Raw genomic sequence first — 19,575 nt, 5'->3', positions numbered from 1 at the left:
GCACGTATTCTATCGTCCCCTTGTGTCCTCTCCTTGTGCCCCCCCTCCGCGTGTCCCCCCCGTGTGTCCCCTTGTCTATGTCTCCATGTGTCCCTCTGTCCCTGTGCTGCAGGGCCCGGTTGCTGCTCGATCAGTACCGCAAGAAGTCGCGCCTTTTCCGCTCGCCCGTGCTGCTTGTTCCCCTGGGCGATGACTTCCGCTACGACACGGCGCAGGAGTGGGACCAGCAGTTCCACAACTACCAGCGCCTCTTCGACTACATCAACGCTCACCCCGAGCTACACGCGCGAGTGCGTCACCTGCCCATCCGCTCGCGCACTCACCACGCCGTCGCCCGTGCACACACACACATTCATCCAGTTGAGGTTGCTCATTCACAGCATTATTCTACTGACTCGCTCATCATTTCATTCACTCATCCACTCTCTTGTCAGTTATCCATCCCCTCGCTCATTCGCTCATCCATCCATTCATTCGCTCACTACCTTATTCGCTTATCCTCTCAGTCGTTCCCATCCACTCACTCACCTATCCACTCGCTCACCTATCCCCTTCCCCGCTATATATCCGTACGCCACCGCAGGCTCAGTTTGGGACGCTCTCCGAGTATTTCGATGCAATGCGGGCTGCCCGGCTGGGCCCTCCGGCCGCCCCGGCACTGCCAGTGCTGAGTGGCGACTTCTTCTCGTACGCCGACCGCGACGACCACTACTGGACCGGCTTCTACACCACGCGGCCGTTCTACAAGCACCTGGACCGGCTCGTGGAGGCGCGGCTCCGGTAACCCCCCACCCCCCCGCTTGCCCCTCCACAGCTTACAGCCCCTCGAGCCACGGTTCTGAGCGGGTGCAGCTATTTACGTTCACAAATGGGGAACGAACGAGGACCCCCTCGTTGGTTGTTTTTGTTTAGCCATGCTTGCAGAACACAGCCTCAAAGGCCCAAAAGGTCAAGTGGCCAGCAACAAACAGCACTGTCAGAGTTAAAAGTAAATACATAACTTAATTTAAGCAAGGCTATTGCAAGAGCTCGGGTTAAGAGAGACGATGGGAGGGAATTCCACAGCGGAGCAGTGCGAGGGAAGAAGCAGAGAGGTTAGGTTACCGGCAGTGTGGTGTGCAAGTGAGTGAGTTTGTGGGTGAGTGAGTGAGGGAGTGAATGAGTGGGTGGGTGGGTGAGTGGGTAAGTAAATATGAGTGGGGCAGTGGTGGAGTCGGTGAGTCAGTGAGCGGGTGGGGGAGTGAGTGTGTTGTTGTAACCTGCACAGTAGGCCTCGGCAAGGTAAGGTAAATTACCCTTCTTACCGGGTAAAAGGGTAAAGGTAAAGGGTAAAGGTGTCGACATGCCAAGGGGTAAGGTAAAAGGTAGGGTAAAGGTAGCTCGGAAGAATTACCCGGTAGGGTAAAGATAGCGCGAAGTATTACCCGGTAAATACGGTACCTTGTTTACCGCTAGAAGCTCCGTGGCGGAGTCCGTGGCCTCCATTTAATAAGTAATATTTTTAAAAAACACGCTTTTATGAAATGTTACTAGTAATGGCAGAACTCCACAACTCCAGGAAGTGGCCCCGAGGCTTGCCATAACGTAAGGGGCCGTGGTGATTTACAGCCAACGTCAGTTGAGCGTGGACAATTAGAGCCAAGCCGAAACATAACGTATACAAAAGATCGTTTGAAAATATGTATTTTTTTAGTGATATAATATAGTATTGTCACCATTATGACATACGTATACCAAGTTTGCAGTCGATACCACATTAGGAAGTGGGTTAAAATTGAGTTACAAGATTTGAGGATACGACAGCGACGACAACAATGACAACAACGACAACAATGACAACAACGACAACAACAACAATAACGACAACAACAGACAGAGTGAGTTCAAAGAAAGCGTGTAAAATTGGAATCATCGAGAGTTTTCTATATGAATAAAGCGCTCTACCTAGTATTTACCGTTATAAGCCTTTTTCATGTCGTAGTACCCCAGTAATTACCCTGTAAACGGGTAATTTGTATGGGGTAAGGGTAAAAGGTAGGGTAAAAGGTAGGCTCGTTGCTTTTTACCTTTTAACTTTTACCTTACCTTGCCGAGGCCTACTGCACAGTATGGATGAGACACGTCAGTCTGGTGAGTTAGTTGTTGTTTGACTTTCAATCTGGAAGCCCTGAACAGTAACTGTGGTAGTAGAACCTCTGATTATCACGGGTCGCTACGTGCGGTGCCAAACAAGTTCAAAATACCTCCAATATAAGAGTGATAAGGTAGTGACTGTCGGTGAGCAGGTGACTGGAGTGAATAGGTGAATGCTGAATCATCAGTCACCCTGACTTTGACTTCTATCCACTGCAGCAGTGAGGTAGGACTGGGTGCTTCAGCCCAGATGTGACAGCAGCAATGGCAAGATTCCAACTTGGGCAACATTTTGTGTCGTTTGTGTAGCAGCAGTGGTAATTGTTCAGAGGTAAAGACAGATTTGACTTCTTCGATGCCTCCTGTCTCCGGAGTCTGGTGAATATGGTGCAGTGCCATCTGTTCATCAATTCTAGATTTCTCTAAACAGATCTTATTTAAAGCTAGCCTATCACTAATCTCGGAGAGAATAAGGTTACTCCGATCTGAACTCGATAATTTAGACAAGACTCTCTTACAAACACATTTAATGTTAACACAAAAAATGTCACCTTCCGATTGGAACCACGTTGATAACATGACTTCTGCTTCTGCTGACTCAATGTCAGCCAAATGCAAAGCTAACCTGATTTCTAAATTCATCCTCCTATCTAAGAAGAAACCAGAGCCACACATCGCAAAGCTGGATGTTAACAAGACCGTGATTAATCAGAGTAACATCCCAATTTCTGACAATCTAAAAACGGTACTGGCCAAAGGACTAAATTTTGCCGTCACCCCTAAATATATACCAGTAGAGGATATGATTTCTCAGATTGTAGCCCTCAGAGGCATAGGACACATCCATGCGGATGTAGCAAGAGCTGAAATAGCTACTATTCTTAAGAATGCTAAGAAACCCACCAGTAACATCAGCAAAAACGAACGCTCTGAACTCGCGGACCTAAAAAAGAGAGATGATATAGTCATCCTCTCGGCAGACAAGGGCAATGCCACGGTCATCATGGATAAAGATTCATACAACAACAAAATCCTGGACCTTCTCAATGATGGGAGTTACTCCAAAATTAAAAACGATCCCACTAAAAGCCTAACGACAAAAACCAACAGTATCATCACGAGTTCGACTTCCCTAATCGAACCAAGCAAACGTCCCTCTCTAAAACCATCGGCGGCTAGACCTCCCAGACTCTATGGTCTTCCCAAAATCCATAAAGAAGGCACCCCGCTACGACCAATCGTGTCGACGATAAACTCTCCTACTTACAAACTAGCCCGTTTTCTATCAGATACTCTGCTCCCCTTCACAGGCAAGACCTCTTTGGCAGTACTCAACTCAACCCAATTAGTCTCTATGGTTAAGGACATGGTACTATCTCCTGATGACATCCTCGTCAGCTTTGATGTAGTATCTTTGTTTACCAAAGTCCCAGTACCGGACACCCTTACAATAATTGAGGACTTAGTCCAACATGGATTGAATTCTGATGTACCTGCGCTGGTTAGGCATTGCCTCACCAACACCTATTTTACCTGGAATGGCACCTTCTACAAACAGAATGAGGGTACCCCTATGGGCTCCCCCTTGTCACCAGTTATAGCCAACATGTTCATGGAAAAGTTTGAATCAGACGCCATCCAGACATCCACCCTGCGTCCTTCCCTGTGGAAGAGGTATGTGGATGACACTTTCGTCATCTGGCCACATGGCCTCCCAGCATTGAACCACTTCTTGGACCACATCAATTCTAGACATCCATCCATCAGATTCACCATGGAAGTGGAGAAAGACGGTAAACTACCATTCTTGGATATTCTGTTTGAGAGGAGGCCTGACGGATCCTTGGGACATTCTGTCTACAGGAAAGCCACCCACACAGATTCCTACTTGAAACCGGATTCCCACCACCACCCATCTCAAAAGAATTCTCTCATCAAAACGCTATACCACAGAGCCCATGGCATTTCTGACCAACACCACCTGGCCGGTGAATTAAGACATGTACATCGGGCCCTCAGGATGAACGGTTACTCTGACCGCACTATCCGCCAAGCTGTTTCTCCCACCACACAGAAACAGCCACATGAAACTCCGACCAAAACTATCACGTTACCATACATAGCAGGCGTGACCAAAAAGATCTCCAAAATTCTAAACAAACGTAAGATCCAAGTCCGATTCAGTACAGTGCATAAAATCCGTAATCTGATTCCATCTGTGAAGGATGTCGTTCCTGACTTAGAGTATCCTGGAGTCTACAAATTGAGTTGCATTTGTGGTGATTGCTACATTGGAGAAACGAAACGTCATGTTTCTGATCGTGTCCGCGAGCACAAGTCAGATCTGAAACACGGCAGAACGGATTCTTCGGCCGTTGCCGATCATTGCTACAACTCGGTGGGCTCTCATGAAATTGTCTTTTCCGAGACCAAGGTTCTCTGCAAACCTCCTGGCTACCATCAAAGGTTTGTACACGAAGCCATACAAATATACAAACACAGACATAATTTAAACCGTGATGATGGTTACAAACTGAGTAATCATTGGAAAGATGTGATTAACCATGCAAAAAAGATTTAACTACACTTATTTGGCCAATCTTATTTGACAGACAACTATTACAGGTTTACCATGTTCAGTTGTTTTCTCCTTGTCACAGGTTGAGTCACAAACCGTACCTCTCCATAACAAAGGCTCACCCTCTTAAGCCTCACCTCACCATATGAATAAAAAGTGTGCTGTACTTGCCGCTTCCCCCCCCCCTCTCCAACCATTATATAAACGGAGTGGTAGCTCCTGCAATCTCTCATTTACTTGATACAGCTGTCGTGGCTGTGACGGTTCCACCTGAAGACGGAAGCTTGTGTTGCCTCCGAAACGTCGTGATTTTTATTTTATTTTACTATTATTAATTTTAATGATTTACCTACGTGACTTTACCGAAAAAACCTAAGAATATCTGTTCATCATTTCACCGATCACTGCCCATAGCGCTACTCCCACACAGAAGGCACGGACAATACGACAGGTGAAGTGTGTCACGAGCGTGCTGCGCTACGAACCCAGTAACCTGAGTTCAGTTCCTGGTTACGGCCAACATCAGCGATGAATATCTGAGCTAGACCTGTGACTCCCCTCAGTCGACGCTGCCTTAAACTAGTACCAGTACCTCCTGTGGTGCGTCAACATCAGCACCGGGGATTCAAAAAGGTCGGTCGTGGTGCCACGCTGCCTCCTTGTGAATCGTGCCGGCCTTCATAGGTGCTTGCTAACAGCACTTGCCCCGACGGTTTTGTCGAGGCTCCACCGGGGACCTTTGTCTTTGTGCGTACAGGGCGGCGGAGATTGCCTACTCGCTGGCGCTGTCGTACGCGCGCGGGGGCCCCGTGGGAGCACCCGCGGTGGCACCCCCCCCATGGGCCCACGACGGAATGCGGCGTCTGGTCGGGGCTCGACGGAACCTGGGCCTCTTTCAGCACCACGACGCGATCACCGGCACCTCCAAGGACCCCGTCGTCCTCGACTATGGAAATCGGTGGGGCCAGGCGGGTGGGCAGATGTGGCTGAATAGGTGGGCAGGTGGATAGTTGTGGCCCAGGTGGGCGGGTGGACTAGGTGTGGCCAGCGCTAGGTGGGCAGATGAGCAGGATGGGTGTATGGGTGGTTGGGAAGCCAGTGTGGGGTACGGCACAACGGGCAGGATGGGGTGGAGATGGCCGGGTGCAGTGGGTTGAGACCGGGAGGGTTGGTGAGACCAGACGGGCGGGTGAGGGTGTTGAGGCTGACCTTGCACTGCGCTTCTCGCCAACGGGGCCGTTCCTCCTCCCACAGGCTGCACCAGGCCCTGAACGACCTCAATGGTGTCATCTCGGACGCCGCCGTGTTCCTGCTCGCCGAGGGGGCCGAGGGGGCCAGTGGAGCCTCCGTCCCTCTTGTTCTGGTGATGCAGGCACACAAAGACGCACACCACCACAACAACAACAACCACCGTCATTCACTCATCAGTGGCGGTGACTTCACCATGGCGTGAAGTGTGAGGCTAGGTGCACGATATGAGGCCATCCCGTCAAGTGTGTAAGCCTCTCGCTGCTGGCAGGAGGTTATGCGACAGACACGAAACTAAACTAAGCGTTTTATTTTACCAGGTAAGGCCACCGAGCTATATAGTTATTTTCACCAGCGACCTGGTTACAAATGATAGCTCAACAAAGTGGATTATCGTGGATAAATTAATAGCAGCCAAATACGCTAAACACATTTTGATTCGAAATGTGGAGGGAAACACCGGAAGACCCAGAGAAAAATCCACGCGACCACAGGGAGAGAGAGAGAGACATGCAAACTTCAAATATACAGGTGTCAGGGTCAGGATCGAACCCACAACCTCCTCCAAACAAGGCGATGTAGTTAACATCTCGCTACTGCGACCCAGGTTTTACTGGTTGACTGAGATGAATGGCAGACACACACACGTGCACGAACGCACACGCGATTGATTGTCCAGCACTCACCGATTCACTCCTTTCACTCGCTTACCGGCGGTCAGTGGCCTCCTTATCACTTTGCTATCGCTACTAACATCGTTGTAATTTTTGTTCCCGTGAACTTCACTCATTGATTCCTCCACCCGTGTTGAAGACACTGACTGCAGATCTCAACAGGACACTCACCTACACTCACCTTCTCACGAATTATCGGTCTAACCCACTTGCCCACACTCTCACTCACCAACTCACTCACTCACCAACTCACTCACTAAACTTGCTCAGTCACACACCTGCTCTCTCATCCGCTTTTTCACTCGCCCACTCGTGCACTTACTCACTCAACTCGCTCGCCTGTGAGCACAGATTCCCGTTCGCACACGCGAACATCTGTTCACCCCCTCCCTCGGCCCCCGCGAGCATCTGTGCCTGGCTCCTGCCTGGGGGGAGAGAGGTGGTGCATGTGTGAGTGTGCCGATATGGAGAGCGTTAGCGCACTGCGCTGTGAACCCGGCAACATGAGTTAGATTCCCGCTTATGGCCAACATCATTCCTGGGACTCCCATTGGTCAACCTGGTACAGTGTGTAAAAATCTCATCACTGGGGAGACAAATGCGGCCGGGCGTGGTGCTGGCCACATGATCCCCTCATGTGCCATGTTGGCGTTCATTGGTGCTTGCAAACGCCACTTGCCCTGTTTGTTAAAGGCTATACAGGATGTCTTTGTGTGTGTGCGATCGCAGGATGAATTCAGGCCTAATCAGGATTCCCTGCCAGGCAAGGTGCTCATAGCCCTCTCCTCCACACCCAGGTGATGGTTCCCACCTCTCCGTGCACACATGCGTCCGTCCGAGTGTGAGCGAGTGAGTGAGTGGGTGAGTAAATGAGTGAGTGAATGAATTAGTTGCTGAGTGAGTGTGCTGCTGTGTGGTGGTTGAACACAGTATGAATGAGACGAAACAGTCAGTCTGGTAGACCTCAAAGTGGTATTGATTGGTGGTGCTGGTATTGATTTGGGAGGCTGATAATTGACTCATTAATTCTGCCGAAAAGACGCCGTCTTGTCCATGCCATGCTGAGGACGGCGACGCGGCTTGGCGGCAGCGCGTTCGTCGCTTATCACGGAGGGTCACGGTTCGAATCCGGCAGCTGCCCTGTTTATTACTGCGGGTGTAATGTTCATCGTAATAGTATGCGCCATCCACTTCAAAGTGGACGGAAAAGATGCCCTGACGTCGTTCAAAAGAGTAGCCCATTGTGTGCCGGCGTCGGGATCCAAATTTGGAGAATTCGAATATTTACACCGCAGTTTACTCAATTGGGACTACACACAACAGCAGCAGCAGCAATCGTCACCCCCTACTGGCAGACTATTGCCTGTTTGCAGGCCAGGTGCTGAGTCACCTTGTGCCCACAGATACAGCTGCCACTTGGGGTACCCTTTGAGGTGTATTGAGATGATGAGATGCCCCGGTGTACAGGCGGGCAGCTCGATCAAAAACACAACTTGTGACCATTCTGCTTTGAGGACCAGCACCTGGTTGGCCATGGCTATGACAGCACTTCACCAGATACCACCAGAGTTATTGTCCACCTTTACACAGACTGTTTCATCTCACCGACCCTCTCACCACACTGCAGGTTACTTCACTTCTGTCTATTTTTTCTCTCGCACTGCTCCACTGTGGAATTCCTTCCTCCCATCATCGTCTCTCTCTCCACCAAGCTCTCATCGTTATAACCTCGCTCGATAAAAAAAAAATACGTGTTACAGTCTTATCTGTTACAACTTCAATAGTAGTGCTGTTTGTTGTTGTGGCCTCTCAACGTTTGGGCCTTGGGGCCCCTGTTCTCAGCAACTGTATACAAAAAAGTCCACACGACAATCCACACTTCAGCAAAAATGTCTTTCCTGGGTAAATAGGCCGAGGAACAATAATCTACAAAGTCCCCCACATGCAGTGCACGGGGATAGAGAATGTTTGTGTTGGACAATGTCATGTTTGATGTGGTGTGAGGTGGGGGTCGTGGGACACTGGGGTCATTGTCAGTCAACCAAGCGGGTGGTGTGCATGCGTGCACGAGTGTACCCGTAAGCAGATGTGTTTATGTGTGCATGCATGCGTGCATGCCTGAATGTGTGTGTGTGTGCTCATCTGTGTGGGGAGGGTAGTGTAGTGGTTCGCGCACTGGGCTACAAACCCGGCAACATCGATTATGAATATCTCAACCGGTCCCAGTCTTCCCCAAGGTCGACTCAGCCTTAAATGCGTAGCTTGTGTGGTCTGTCAACATCAACATCGGGGAGACGGAGACGGCCGGGCGTAGTGTTGGCTGCACCACTCCCTCATGTGCCATGGCTACCTTCATTGGTGCTCACTAACGGCACTTGGCCCAGCAGCTTGTCATAGGGCTGTGGTTGTCCTTGTAACAGAGCTGCTCATTGGGGTCTCTGAGGCTCACGGAGGGATGTGTGTGTGTGCGGCAGGCCGGTGGTGGTGTACAACACGCTGGCACAGGAGCGTGTGTGTGTAGTGTGCGTGCACGTGAGCACCCAGCGCGCACGCGTGCGTCACCTGGACGGCCGCGCCGTACTCGCGCAGATCGGCCCGGTGTGGACGGCGGACGCTGACACGGTGCCCGACACGTATCAGGTGATCCGCACAACAACAACCGCCGCCGCCATTCACCACTAAGTGGTAGTTACGTCACCATGGTTGTCTCCCTCGTGGCCATGTTTACACCACGCATGCACACTCGCACACGCAGACACCACCCACTCCACAGCGCATACTCAACGACAACTTCTCACGCACAGCCTCTTGCGCGCACGCGCCCGACCACTGACCACGCCCCCCTTCGCCCTCCCACACCCCCAGCTCTCGTTCCTCGTCCGGCTGCCGCCCCTGGCCCTGGTGACTTTTGAACTGTGGGAGGCGTCGGATCCACGCGTGACGGTGCTGGCCAACACCACGCTGTTCGGGGTGGCCCCCGGGCGTGGCCCACAGAGGGGTGGCCTGCTCGGCGTGGACGTGAGGGCGGCCCCACCGCCCAGCGGCCTCAGCATCCACAACATGCACGCCACGCTTCGCTTCGGCGGCCCCAAGGGCTTCCTGCAGGTGAGCGCCTCCATTGACCTCAACGGGGGCCGTCACCCTGGCCACACCGTGGGCCACAACGCCAGTCACAACATGTGCGTCTGTGTGTGTCTGGCACCTCTCGATCGTGAATGGCAGTGGCGGTCGTTTTGGGTTGCGCAGGGTGTGCGGCTGTGTGGGGCCACGCAAGAGCAGGCAGTGCACGTGGACCTAGCCTGGTACGGCACGCGCGGAGCGCGCGACAAGAGCGGAGCATACCTCTTCCTGCCCGACGGGGACGCCAAGGTGCCTCTCCAAACACACACGGCAACTACCACCACTACCATCGCTACAAACGCTAATGCCACTGCTACCACCACCACTACATTTACCATAGCTTTCAACCACTGCCACCATTATTAGAACCACCACCGCCACCACCACAAAGACCACCATTAACACCACTACCACTAAACACCACCACCATCGACACTACCATCGAACACCACCATGTCTCCGCTTCCGCTCCCCCAGCCGTATGAGACCGAGGTGGAGCCCGTGGTGCGGCTCGCCGAGGGACCGCTTTTTTCCGAGGTGACGTCGTACCTCCCGCACGTCACGCACACCGTGCGGCTCTACAACCTCCCCGGTGAGCACTGTGCGGCTCGGGAGTCTGGGGGGTGGGGGGGGGGGCTTGGAAGGGGGCGGGGGGGGAAGGGGTGGGGTTGGGGGGTGAGCGCTCGGTGCTGTCAGAAACTAAGACGATTAAAATAACATAACCATCTCCGGTTTAACGGTGGCTTGCGACACGGATGGAAATATCACCGTGGTCGTGTGGTGTGGTAGGGGTGGAGGGGCTCTCGCTGGAGGTCACCAACGTGGTGGACATTCACTCCGAGGTCAACCACGAGCTGGTTATGGTGCTCACAACCGACCTGCAGAACCAGGACATCTTCTACACGGACCTCAACGGGTTCCAGGTGTCACACGCTCACAACAACAACAACCGCCATTCGCCACTAAGTGGCGGTGACGTCACCACGATGCTTGTGCCAGGCCATGTGCACCTTGAGGCCACGTGAAGTGTCGAACGCCCACTGGCAGGAGGTCACGGGGCAGACCCAGTTGCCACGGGTCGACTGACTGAGATGACCGAGATGACTGGCTGATGCACCACCTGTGCCCCTACTGTGTTGTGAGCGTCACTCCTCCGCCCTCTGTTGTTGTTGGAGGGCGACTGCCTCCAACTGCCCAGTAGCGTCCTTCACGAGCCTCCTCCACAGAGGCCGATCTTGACACCGCTGGTACCAGTCATCGGCAAGTCCACTCAGCTCGACATCCTCCACACGCGCACTCACGCACATAGGCATGCACACACGCTCATGCAACAATGGTCGCTATTCGACACAAAGTGCCACCGACATCACCACAGTGCTTGTGCCAGGCGAGGTGCACTTTGAGGCCATACGAAGTGTGGAGGTCATAGGATAGACCCAAGTGCCATGCATTGACTGACTGAGATGACTGGCAGATGCACTGCCTGTACACTCCACTGCGCGACCTTGCTGTGTTTTAGCCGCCCGGCGCTCCACTCGTTGTTGTCATCGTCGCCGCTCTGCCCGCCGCTGTTGTTGGAAGGCGACTGCTATCCTCAGCCACACACGCGCACCGTCACTCACCAGCACCCCCCTCTCGGTGACACCCCAGATGCAGCGGCGCCGCTTCTGGAAAAAGCTCCCGCTGCAGGCGAACGTGTATCAGATGACGAGCGCCGCCGTGCTGCAGGACCCCGAGCGGCGCCTCTCGCTCCTGTCAGCGCAGGCCCTTGGCGTGGCCGGCATGCGACCAGGTGCGTGCTGATGCTGCAATGACAAGAGGAGTGCTGGGAATTTCATGATCAAAATAATAATAATATATAGAGAGAGAGAGATAGATATATAGAGGTATATCTAACGTCATCCATGTAAACTGCAGGGAAAAGCACGCAAGTAGAAATGGTAAGGCGCCACAGTTTTTCCCACAAAGGTCTTGGCGATCGTTCATGGCCACCGCGAATTGTTACGGTCAATAATCACCGCAGGATTCACCAGGGTGGCCTGCTGGATGCGGGCCGCGGACCTCCGCAACAGCGAGCAGCAAACGAACTTCTGCTGGGGCGTCGTGTGTCTGCCCCCATGTAGGGGAGCTGCAGGTGTTCCTGGACCGCCGCCTTATGCAAGACGACAACCGGGGCCTGGGCCAAGGCGTCAAGGACAACAAGCCGACACTCTCACGCTTCCGCCTGCTGCCCGAGCGGCGCTCGCGGCATCACTCGGTACCGGGGGCGGCGCGTGGAACACGTGCGTGCGTGCATGCGTGTGTTATGGTGTGGGGAGCAGTAGTACAGTGTTTAGTGCATTACGCTACGAGCCCGTGACCCGAGTTTGATTCGTGCTTACAGACAATATCGATTTTGAATATCTGAACCAGTACTGGGCCTCCCCTAGGTCGACTCAGCCTAAAATCAATTCCTGGTGCGACATTGAGGAGACAGGCGGCCGGGGCATGTCATTGGCCACACCAGACCCTCATGTACCATTCCGGCATTCATAGGCACTTGCTCACCTTACTTGCACAAACAGTCTTTTAAGGACATGTGGAAGATTTTGTCTTTGTAGACACCCATGTGTTTCTGTGCAAGCGTGTATTCATCTCTATGTGGTCGTCTCCGTGTGTGCGTCTCTGTGTGTGCCTGTATGTTGTGGGGAGTGGTAGTGTAGCGGTTAGCACTCTGCGCTATGAACCTGGCAACCCGGATTCGATTCCCGCTAACGGTCAACACCAGTGACAATTATTTGGACTCCCCTAGGTCGACTCGGCCTCAAATGAGTACCTGGTGCGGTGTGTAAACATCGCCACTGGGGAGACAAAGGCGGTCGGGCGTGTTTTTGGCCACCCATCCCCTCGTGTACCATTCCGGCCTTCATAGGTGCTCGCTAAAAGCACTTGCCCCTCGAGTCTGTTAAGGCTACCACGGGGGATATTTTATCTTTGTGCGTGTATATACCCGTGTATCCATTCGGTGCATGCGTGCGTCTCTGCGTGCTGACTGCTCGGCGCCTGCAGGGCGGTTCCCTTTCCCTGCTGGGTCACGTGACGTCGGACGTCCTCAACCACCCTGCGCTGCTGCTGCTGGGAGAGCCGGCGCCGCGGGGTTCAGCCGCTCCGCTCGCCCAGCTGACGCCGCTCGCCACCCCACTGCCCTGCGACCTCTACCTCCTCAACCTGCGCACCCTGCAGGCCACGGTGCGTGTTCACACAGCGGAACCAGCAGCCGCCACTCACCACCGAGTGGTGGCGACATCACAAAGGCGACCGGGCATGCTGCTGGCCACCCACCCCCACGTGTGCCATCCCGGCCTGCATAGGTTCTCACTAACAGCACTTGCCTCAAAAGTCTGCTAAGGCTATACAGGGGGTCTTTGTCTTTGCTTCGTGTGTGCAGGAGGGAGGGGGACCCTCTGAAGACATGGCTCTGATTCTGCATCGCCGGGGTTACGACTGCTGGCTGGAGCCAACCCACTACCTGCTCAACTGCAACAGGACAGGGGGAAAGGTGTGTGTATGTATGCTGCGTCGTGTGTATTATGCTTGGATGCATGGATATGTCTGAATGCATGTGTGGTACATGTGAATGTGTATGTATGTCACGTGTCTGCATGTTGTCTATGTGGTGCGTACGCTTGTATCCATGTGTGTTCAAGCGTTTGTGTGATCTGCGTCATGTGTTTGTATTTGTGTGAGCTGTCTATGCTGTGTGTGTGCTCTTAAGATTTGCTCTAGATGCCCCTTGTAGACTTATTACTGTTATCTTTACCCTAAAGCTAATCCAGCCTCGCTGGAGTTGCATAAAGATCTACTCTGGGCGGTCTTCTTGTGCAAAGTTCTGACAGCCAGAAAAGCTCGGTGTTTCAACAACATTCTCCATCAGTTATAAAGCCCAAGATGCATTCAGTGAACCTCTGATTGCCCGATGACCATCCCTGAATTGCGAACTCAGACTGGTTTCAGGGCAATCTCTTGCGCAGCACCCACACTCAAAATGTCCTCATGGCCTATCTTAGTATTCCACATCCACATTCTCTAGCCACGTGTGAGTTTGGGCCATGATGCAGGATCGCCTCTGACACTATTGCTATGGATGCTACAGCTGAGCTCCGTTATACCTGAGGCTGTATACACGGTTTATCAATATGCGCCATCTGTGGCAGGAGCTTTTGACGCCATTGTTGATTTGTACCTCAGCTCTGTCGTTTATCCTGTTTGCAGTGAGTTCTGGCATGGGTTTCATGTAAATAATTAGGTTTTTTTTGCTCTGCTGAGTTTGCTCGTTCCCTACACCATGCGATGTTCTGTGACTGCCACCACTGCTGACGGTCTTGGGCTGCGGTCGTCCTGGTAACAGAGCTGCAAGTGTGTAGGTGTGTATCTGAGCGTGCTTGCGTTCGCTTGGCGTGTACGCTCGCGCACGCACGTGCGCACTCGCGGCCACCTGCATGGACCCTCCAGCTCACTCCCTTTCTCTCCCCCCTCCGTCTCCGCCTCAGCTCAACCTCTCCTCAGTCTTCCGTGACCTGACCTTCATCAAAGCGGCGCCCGCCTCCCTCACGCTGCTCTACCCTGCGCCAGTGCCGGGCGTCGGCGTCGAGGACCCGGCGGCGGCAGAGGAGCACGGCGTCGAGCCCGTGCATGAGCTGGCGCTGCGGCCCATGGAGCTGGCGACGGCGAGGGTGGCGCTCGCCAGGGCTCACTCCGCGGCACGGGGCCCGCTGGCCGGGGCAGCGCGGCCGGCCGATCCCGGCACGCCGTGAGCGCCGGCGTGATGCCGGCGAGTCACTATGGTGCGGTGTGAGGCCGGGAGGATAAAGGGACCGAGGGGCAGCGCTAACACCGCGCGTTTTACATTTTTCTAACTGGATCGTCTGTGCGGGAGGTGTCAACACCCGTATCGGATCGCACACTACTACCGGACCGCATCGGATCGTATCACACACGACTACCGGACCGCATCGGATCGGATCATACGCTCGACAAAATCAAATGGAAACAAATTGCACCGGAGTGACCTGTTGGAGCGCATGCTTATTCGTGGACTCTCGCAGCTCAGCAGAACTCACCTAGGCTCACCTAGGCTCACCTCACTGCGACCCACGCCCATCCTGGTGCTCGATGGCGATGGCCGTGGAATTGTCCTCACTCCTGTGACCTAATGGGAACAGGCTTGGACTCTGCACATGTGTGCACGCATGTGTGGTGTGTGTGTGTGTGTGCGCAGCGATTGTTTGTGTATACCTGCCAGCACTCACAGAAGGCAGTGCATTTATACACCTCACACTCACATGCCTCGCATACCACTCCCATTAACACACAGTCCATATATGCACCCCACACTCATGCACATACATGACACACATACACCAGACACTATATATACACACACACACATCACACATAGAAATACACCACACACTATATACACAAAAACACTGGAGTGACTAGACACACCACACACACATCCGTGTGCACGCTCAGTTCCTCTCCACTGCATAGCTGCCATGGACTCATGGCTCCAGGGGACAAAGCTTTCAGCTGAGCACAGTCCCAGGGACTGGAGCCTCCTTCACTCTGCGGACTCCAGCGCCCTAATATCAGGCGACTGAGACTCCCTCTAGCAGATGGGAAAATTGTGGATTGGATTCCCGAGCGTTAATCGGACTGAAATGGAGGAGTGAGGAGTGTTGATGAGACTAGGTTGTGGAGTGGAGGAGTGTGGATTGGACTGGACTCGATGTGCACTGTGAGTGTGCCCTAAGAGAGGGGTCCTCACCTTCAATACTGCGACACCGCACCCTCTAGCAAGTGCGGTGCATCTGCTGAGTGCGGTGTTTCGAGCGAGTGCGGAGCCCCTGAGTGGTGCTCTCTAGCGAGTGCGGGGCTCCTGTTGAGTGCGGTGCACTACGCTCAGGCATTTCAGGTGCAACTCAGCTCAGGAAATTGAATCTTGTCTCCGGCTCTCGGCTGCGGGGAAGTTCTCGTGTTCCCAACTTCACTTGATTAACTTTGACCTCGCGTGACCCCTCCATCTTCCGGGGGGGCAGGGGGGGGTGGCCGTTTGCCTCGAGCCGAGTGCTCCAGTGTAATTTTGTATTGAGAGTTGGATACGGGTGGATGTAGGTCGATTTGCTTTAGGCACAAGGACTGCAGTGAGAAGCGAGGAGGTGGGGAGGGGGGGGGAGCCTTGGCCCCCACACCTCATTGTCAGACTACGTGGAGCTGACGAGGGATTCCGTCCTGCGTTGCGTGATTAATTCTGATTTTGGGGTTTGTCCCTGTGGGTTGTGATTTGGTGGGGGGGAATGGGGGGGGGGTGCAATTGGTGTGTCTCGGGCAATTCATGACCGGTGTTTCCCAGTCGCCAGTTGTCACCGATCTCCGTTCAGACAACGCTGCTGCTGCCCAAGCAGTGGTGCACAAGCCTAGCCAGCCCAACACGTTCCCTGTCAATAAGACCGTGGGCACATGTGTGGCTTTCATGGAACGCATTCAGCAGGTAACGTTTTGAGCAATGACGGGCCATTTCCCAAAACGTTGCCTATTGTATATATTTGACCTTTAAAGCCACCGTGGTATTGACACACAACGCGTTGAGTTTTTCATTCGAATGCAGGCTGTTTTGGTAAGCGCACACATGCTGCACGGCCGGAGAGTTGTTAAACTTGTTCTACGTGGCGGACTGGCATCAGGATGTGTTTAGCAATCATTAGGCGTGCGCAGTGTGTAACTGCTTCGGTTGTATTAAGAGAATATCCCGTTGCGTGCACATCTGTCAGCGTACACGCACACAGTGGGGGAAGTGGTAGCGCAACGGTTAGCGAACTGCGCTACTAAAACTGGTCAGATTAGTGAGTTCGATTCCTGCTCACAGCCAACATCAGTGGTGAGTGGTATCTGAACTGGTCCTGGGCTTCCTCTAGTTCGACCCGGATTTAAAGAAGAACCCGACGTGGCGAGCTGCTCACTCCACACCACTTGCTTCCAGTTTGTAGGCTACACCGTGGACCTTTGTCTTTATGCACATGTACCACGTGATGTGGGGTAAGCTCAATTAAAGGTCCCGCTTTCCGTCACCAGGGGACGAGTTTAGCAATAATCAGGTGCGTGCAGCGTGTAACGCCATTTGGATGGGGATTAGAAGACGCAGGGTGGGTAGTCAGGCCTGGAGTGTGGAACCTCTGCTGTCCCCTCATCACAGGGGTCGGCGTGCACTGGGTGTTTTTTGGGCGCATATGTGGAGAGCAGTGGCGCAGCGGGTTAGCGCTGCACTGCGCTACGAACCCAGAAGCCCGAGTTCGACTCCTGCTCTCTCGGCCAACTGACGAATATCTGAACCGGTTCTGGGCCTTGCCTAGGATTGACTCGGCCTTAAATGAGTCCTGTACCTGGTTGGGATGTGTAAACATCAGCACAGGGGAGACAAAGGCGGTCGGATGTCGTTCAGGCCGCACTACCCCCTCGTGTGCCGTTCCGGCCTTCATATGTGCTCGCTAACAGCACTTGCCTCAACAGCCTGTGTGGGCTACACGGGATACTTTTGTGTGGGGTTTTTTTGGATGAATTTAAAGGTATTTAATAAATGAACGTCAATCACGTAACATTCATGGTGCACTGTCGGTACAGCATAAAACCTTAAACCCACCTCACCAATCGTGTGGCTGTGCAGATGATGGTGATGATTACCAAAGTAGTCATTCTCACCGTTTCGTCTCATCCCATACTCTTTAACCACCATACTTCAAGCCACAACAACACCACTCTCCCACTCATCCGGTCACTCACTTTTACAACCGCTCCCCGCTCGTCCACTCACCCGCTCGCTCACTCAGTCATTTATGCACCCACTTCTTGTTTCGTTATACCATGGTTACTGTTCCCGTTAACTTATTGATTCCTATACCCATGTTGAGGGCTCCACAATAGCATCTCACTCACCCAATCGTTAACCCACTCGCTAGATAAACCTCTCACCCGCTCACTCGCCACACTGCAGGTCACCGCACTTCTCTCTCGCCTCGGCTTATTCCTTCTGGCCACTTAACGTCCTGGGCCATTGGGCACCTGTGCTCGGCAACTGTGATTTAAAATACACCTTAGACCCTCTCCATCCTCGTTACATCATGCACGATACGCCAGGAGCCCCCCAGTCGCTGATATGTGGTGGTGGCGATGTGGTTCAGAGAAGAGGGGATCGGGGGTGAGGGGGACCGTGAGGTTCCCATTCTCCGTGAGGTTCAGGGATGGAGGAAACGGGGGTCATTGAGGGGGTCGACTCTGGGGGTGTCGGGGCCGCGCGTCCATTGCTAGGCACTTCAGTTGTGCCTGCTGCCTGCCTTGACTGGCTGTGTGGCTGTCTGCCTTGACTGCCTGTGCGGGCTGTCTGCCTTGACTGCCTGTGTGGCTGTCTGCCTTGACTGGCTGTGTGGCTGTCTGCCTTGACTGGCTGTGTGGCTGTCTTCCTTGACTGGCTGTGTGGCTGTCTGCCTTGACTGGCTGTGCGGGCTTGTCTGCCTTGACTGCCTGTGTGGCTGTCTGCCTTGGCTGTCTGCCTTGACTGGCTGTGCGGGCTGTCTGCCTTGACTGGCTGTGTGGCTGTCTGCCTTGATTGCCTGTGCGTGCTGTCTGCCTTGACTGCCTGTGCCTGCTGTCTGCCTTGACTGGCTGTGCCTGCTGTCTGCCTTGACTGGCTGTGCAGCTGTCTGCCTTGACTGCCTGTGTGGCTATCTGCCTTGACTGCCTGTGCGTGCTGTCTGCCTTGACTGCCTGTGCGGGCTGTCTGCCTTGACTGCCTGTGTGGCTGTCTGCCTTGACTGGCTGTGTGGCTGTCTGCCTTGACTGCCTGTGTGGCTGTCTGCCTTGACTGGCTGTGCGTCTGTCTGCCTTGACTGCCTGTGTGGCTGTCTGCCTTGACTGACTGTGCGGCTGTCTGCCTTGACTGGCTGTGCGGCTTTCTGCCTTGACTGCCTGTGTGGCTGTCTGCCTTGACTGGCTGTGTGGCTGTCTGCCTTGACTGGCTGTGTGGACTGTCTGCCTTGACTGCCTGTGTGGCTGTCTGCCTTGACTGCCTGTGCGTGCTGTCTGCCTTAACTGCCTGTGTGTGCTGTCTGCCTTGACTGCCTGTGCGTGCTGTCTGCCTTGACTGCCTGTGCGTGCTGTCTGCCTTGACTGCCTGTGTGGCTGTCTGCCTTGACTGGCTGTGTGGCTGTCTGCCTTGACTGCCTGTGCGTGCTGTCTGCCTTGACTGCCTGTGTTGCTGTCTGCCTTGACTGCCTGTGCGTGCTGTCTGCCTTGACTTCCTGTGTTGCTGTCTGCCTTGACTGCCTGTGTGGCTGTCTGCCTTAACTGCCTGTGCGTGCTGTCTGCCTTGACTGCCTGTGCCTGCTGTCTGCCTTGACTGGCTGTGCGGGCTGTTTGCCTTGGGTGCCTGTGCGGGCTGTCTGCCTTGACTGGCTGTGTGGCTGTCTGCCTTGACTGGCTGTGTGGCTGTCTGCCTTGACTGCCTGTGCGTGCTGTCTGCCTTGACTGCCTGTGTGGCTGTCTGCCTTGACTGCCTGTGCGGGCTGTCTGCCTTGACTGCCTGTGTGGCTGTCTGCCTTGACTGCCTGTGCGGCTGTCTGCTTGTGCGTGCTGTCTGCCTTGACTGCTTGTGCGGCTGTCTGCCTGTGCGTGCTGTCTGCTGTGACTGCCTGTGCGGCTGTCTGAACGTGCTGTTCGCTGCCACTGCCTGTGTGGCTGTTTGCCCGTGTGTGCTGTCTGCTGTTGACTGCTTGTGCGTGCTGTCCGCCT

At 53.9% G+C, this 19,575-nt stretch overlaps 1 protein-coding gene across 5 annotated transcripts in view; it reads left to right on the top strand.

Moving 5' to 3' along the window:
• The window catches only part of LOC144935367 (alpha-mannosidase 2x-like), a 29,131-nt gene extending 11,746 nt beyond the window's left edge, over positions 1–17,385 (top strand). For 4 of the 5 annotated variants that reach the window (XM_078861934.1, XM_078861936.1, XM_078861933.1 and 1 more), the window contains 15 exons: positions 113–290; positions 584–780; positions 5,469–5,669; positions 5,966–6,074; positions 7,363–7,430; positions 9,108–9,273; positions 9,499–9,738; positions 9,880–10,002; positions 10,231–10,345; positions 10,543–10,676; positions 11,404–11,545; positions 11,877–12,010; positions 12,802–12,981; positions 13,181–13,291; positions 14,283–17,385. In XM_078861934.1, coding sequence (XP_078718060.1) covers positions 113–290; positions 584–780; positions 5,469–5,669; positions 5,966–6,074; positions 7,363–7,430; positions 9,108–9,273; positions 9,499–9,738; positions 9,880–10,002; positions 10,231–10,345; positions 10,543–10,676; positions 11,404–11,545; positions 11,877–12,010; positions 12,802–12,981; positions 13,181–13,291; positions 14,283–14,546 — 2,362 coding nt within the window. In that variant the 3' untranslated portion in view covers positions 14,547–17,385. Of the gene's footprint in view, positions 1–112; positions 291–583; positions 781–5,468; positions 5,670–5,965; positions 6,075–7,362; positions 7,431–9,107; positions 9,274–9,498; positions 9,739–9,879; positions 10,003–10,230; positions 10,346–10,542; positions 10,677–11,403; positions 11,546–11,876; positions 12,036–12,801; positions 12,982–13,180; positions 13,292–14,282 lie in introns of all 5 variants that reach the window. The other variant, XR_013637305.1, reaches the window with a different exon arrangement.
• Positions 17,386–19,575: the final 2,190 nt, after the last annotated feature.

This window comes from Lampetra fluviatilis, chromosome 13, assembly GCF_964198595.1.
Source record: "Lampetra fluviatilis chromosome 13, kcLamFluv1.1, whole genome shotgun sequence".
Taxonomy (NCBI): Eukaryota; Metazoa; Chordata; class Hyperoartia; order Petromyzontiformes; family Petromyzontidae; genus Lampetra; species Lampetra fluviatilis.
Note: the sequence above shows the minus strand (reverse complement) of the source record. Positions and strands in the feature narration are given on the sequence as shown.